This window comes from Lupinus angustifolius, chromosome LG14 (genome assembly GCF_001865875.1).
Source record: "Lupinus angustifolius cultivar Tanjil chromosome LG14, LupAngTanjil_v1.0, whole genome shotgun sequence".
NCBI lineage: Eukaryota > Viridiplantae > Streptophyta > Magnoliopsida > Fabales > Fabaceae > Lupinus > Lupinus angustifolius.
In genome coordinates this window covers 13,756,936-13,759,044 of record NC_032022.1, presented here as the reverse complement: position 1 = coordinate 13,759,044, position 2,109 = coordinate 13,756,936, and the positions used below count along the sequence as shown (strand labels likewise).

General features: G+C 34.5%; 1 protein-coding gene across 1 annotated transcript; it reads left to right on the top strand.

The window, feature by feature from the left end:
• LOC109326283 (zinc-finger homeodomain protein 2-like) lies at nt 417-1,433 on the top strand. Its single transcript, XM_019558986.1, has one exon. The coding sequence runs from the start codon at nt 459-461 to the stop codon at nt 1,212-1,214; it is 756 nt and encodes a 251-aa protein (XP_019414531.1). The 5' UTR covers nt 417-458; the 3' UTR covers nt 1,215-1,433.

Sequence of the window (2,109 nt, the reverse complement as noted above, 5' to 3'; positions counted from 1 at the left end):
CATAAAAAATATTAAAATTGTTTTTAAATTTTTTTCCTCTTCAATTACTTGATTTAATTTCTTTTCATTTTGTTATATGAATTTTTTCCTCTTCAATTGCATGTTTCTCCCTTTATTTTTAATATCAAAAGTGTATTTTTATTATAATTAAAATGATAAATTTGTCATTGAAATTTGTGTTTTCTTTATTTTTTAAAGCATTCGCGCGAGGATTGTCTAATCTTTCAATATATCTATAAATAAATAATAAAGACTATTTATTACAAATATTTATTTCTTAAATTGTTAAAATAATAAATAACAATCAATACAAACTTAGAACCCATGCAAAACATAACAAATATCATATTAATTATTGTTTTTAATGAAATTTCTAGTGCTTTATAAGCAGATTTAGAAGTTAGACCTTCACCCATGTTCACAAATTCCAAATAAATAAGTTCTTTATAGAAGGGAAAATGGAGAAGGTTATGGAATTTGCCGAGCAAGGAAACCAAGTGCAAGAACAAATGGGGGTCCAAGTTCCGCCACCGGAACAAGCCTCACTTGAAAACTCCACTCCGGTGACAAACACCCGCGCCGCCGCTGAGAATGGTGCAGCTTCTGCCACACCTGGTCAAATGGAAAGGCCCATTGTGGGGACAATCAGATACAAAGAATGCCAAAGGAACCACGCCAGTGCTATTGGCGGCTACGCCGTTGATGGTTGCGGCGAGTTTTTGGCGGCAGGAGGAGAAGGCACTCTGGCAGTTACTTGCGCTGCCTGCAACTGCCACCGTAATTTCCACCGCAAGGAGGTTGTTGGCGCGATACTACCACAACCACCGGTGCAACACCACCACAACCAGTTCACCCCACATTACCACCATGTTCCGCCGCCACCTCCTGGTGCTGGTTACCAGCTAGTAGCAGTTCCACCACTGCGCCAACACCACCCCCTTGCTCTCCCCGCCCCATCCGACGGAGGGTACAACCATGAAGAGGTTGATATGTCGAACCCAAACAATGGTGGCAAACCTAAGAAGAGGTTTAGAACAAAATTTACTCAGGAGCAGAAGGATAAGATGGCGGCATTTGCTGAGAAGCTTGGGTGGAAAATTCAGAAACATGATGCTGCTACTGTGGAACAATTCTGTGCTGAAATTGGTGTGAAGACACAAGTTCTGAAGGTTTGGATGCACAACAACAAGCACACCCATTGCAAGAAAACTTAAGCTTTTCAGTTCTTCTTTGTCCCATTTAAATTTTAGGTCTTAAGGTTTGGTTAGGATGGTTTTGAAATCATTCTTCTCCCTTGAATAATAATAATTTGAGTCAATAAGATAAGTGGGACAAGATAAGAGTCAGTGTTTATGTCAAATAAATAAAACAAAGTTGCAATTTAGAATTGCAATGGAGCTCTCGTTAGGGTTCTTAGTTTGGTGAGAGTCTTCATTTTCTTAATAATAATGTTAATTATTTACTATGTTCAATTTTACTAGTATCTATGATTTCTGATTTTACAATTTTAGGCAATATTGAGTTAGTTGGAGATGAAACAATTAGATTAACATGAGTACTTAAAGTTAACTACAAAATATTATTTTCATTAAATATAAATCAAATAAAGACAGAAAGTTGAAAGTTTATGGGGGATTTATTGTTGCACTCCCTCTAATAATTTTTTTATAAGATTACTTTTAGATGGATAGAAGATAGTCTTATAAAAATGAGAAGATGCACTGCAAATTTATATGTTATGGTTATGTGAAATTGAGAAGTCTAAGCAGAAAACTCATAATAAATGACAACGTTTTAAATTTTACTCCACATTAGTATTTGCTACTAATAGTAATATTAATTGTGAGTAATATTTATTACATAATATATTTAGAAAGTGATTAGTTCGTTATTCTGATGAAATATATTTGGTAATATTAGAAAATTGTAATAATTGAGATCATAATTTAAAAGGTGATAAATATTAAGTTTCATGTAATTAAACGTGTATGGCATGCAAATGCGAAGCTCTTTCAATTTGCTGCGTTAATTTACATCTGTCATTGTTTCCATTTTTTCCTACTTAATCCTTATCACCATTCTAGCTAGCTCTATTAATCTCATTTCTCC

Bases quoted from the DNA above. Each gene is read 5' to 3' on its own strand.
- LOC109326283 (XM_019558986.1), top strand. From the start codon at position 459: ATGGAGAAGGTTATGGAATTTGCCGAGCAAGGAAACCAAGTGCAAGAA.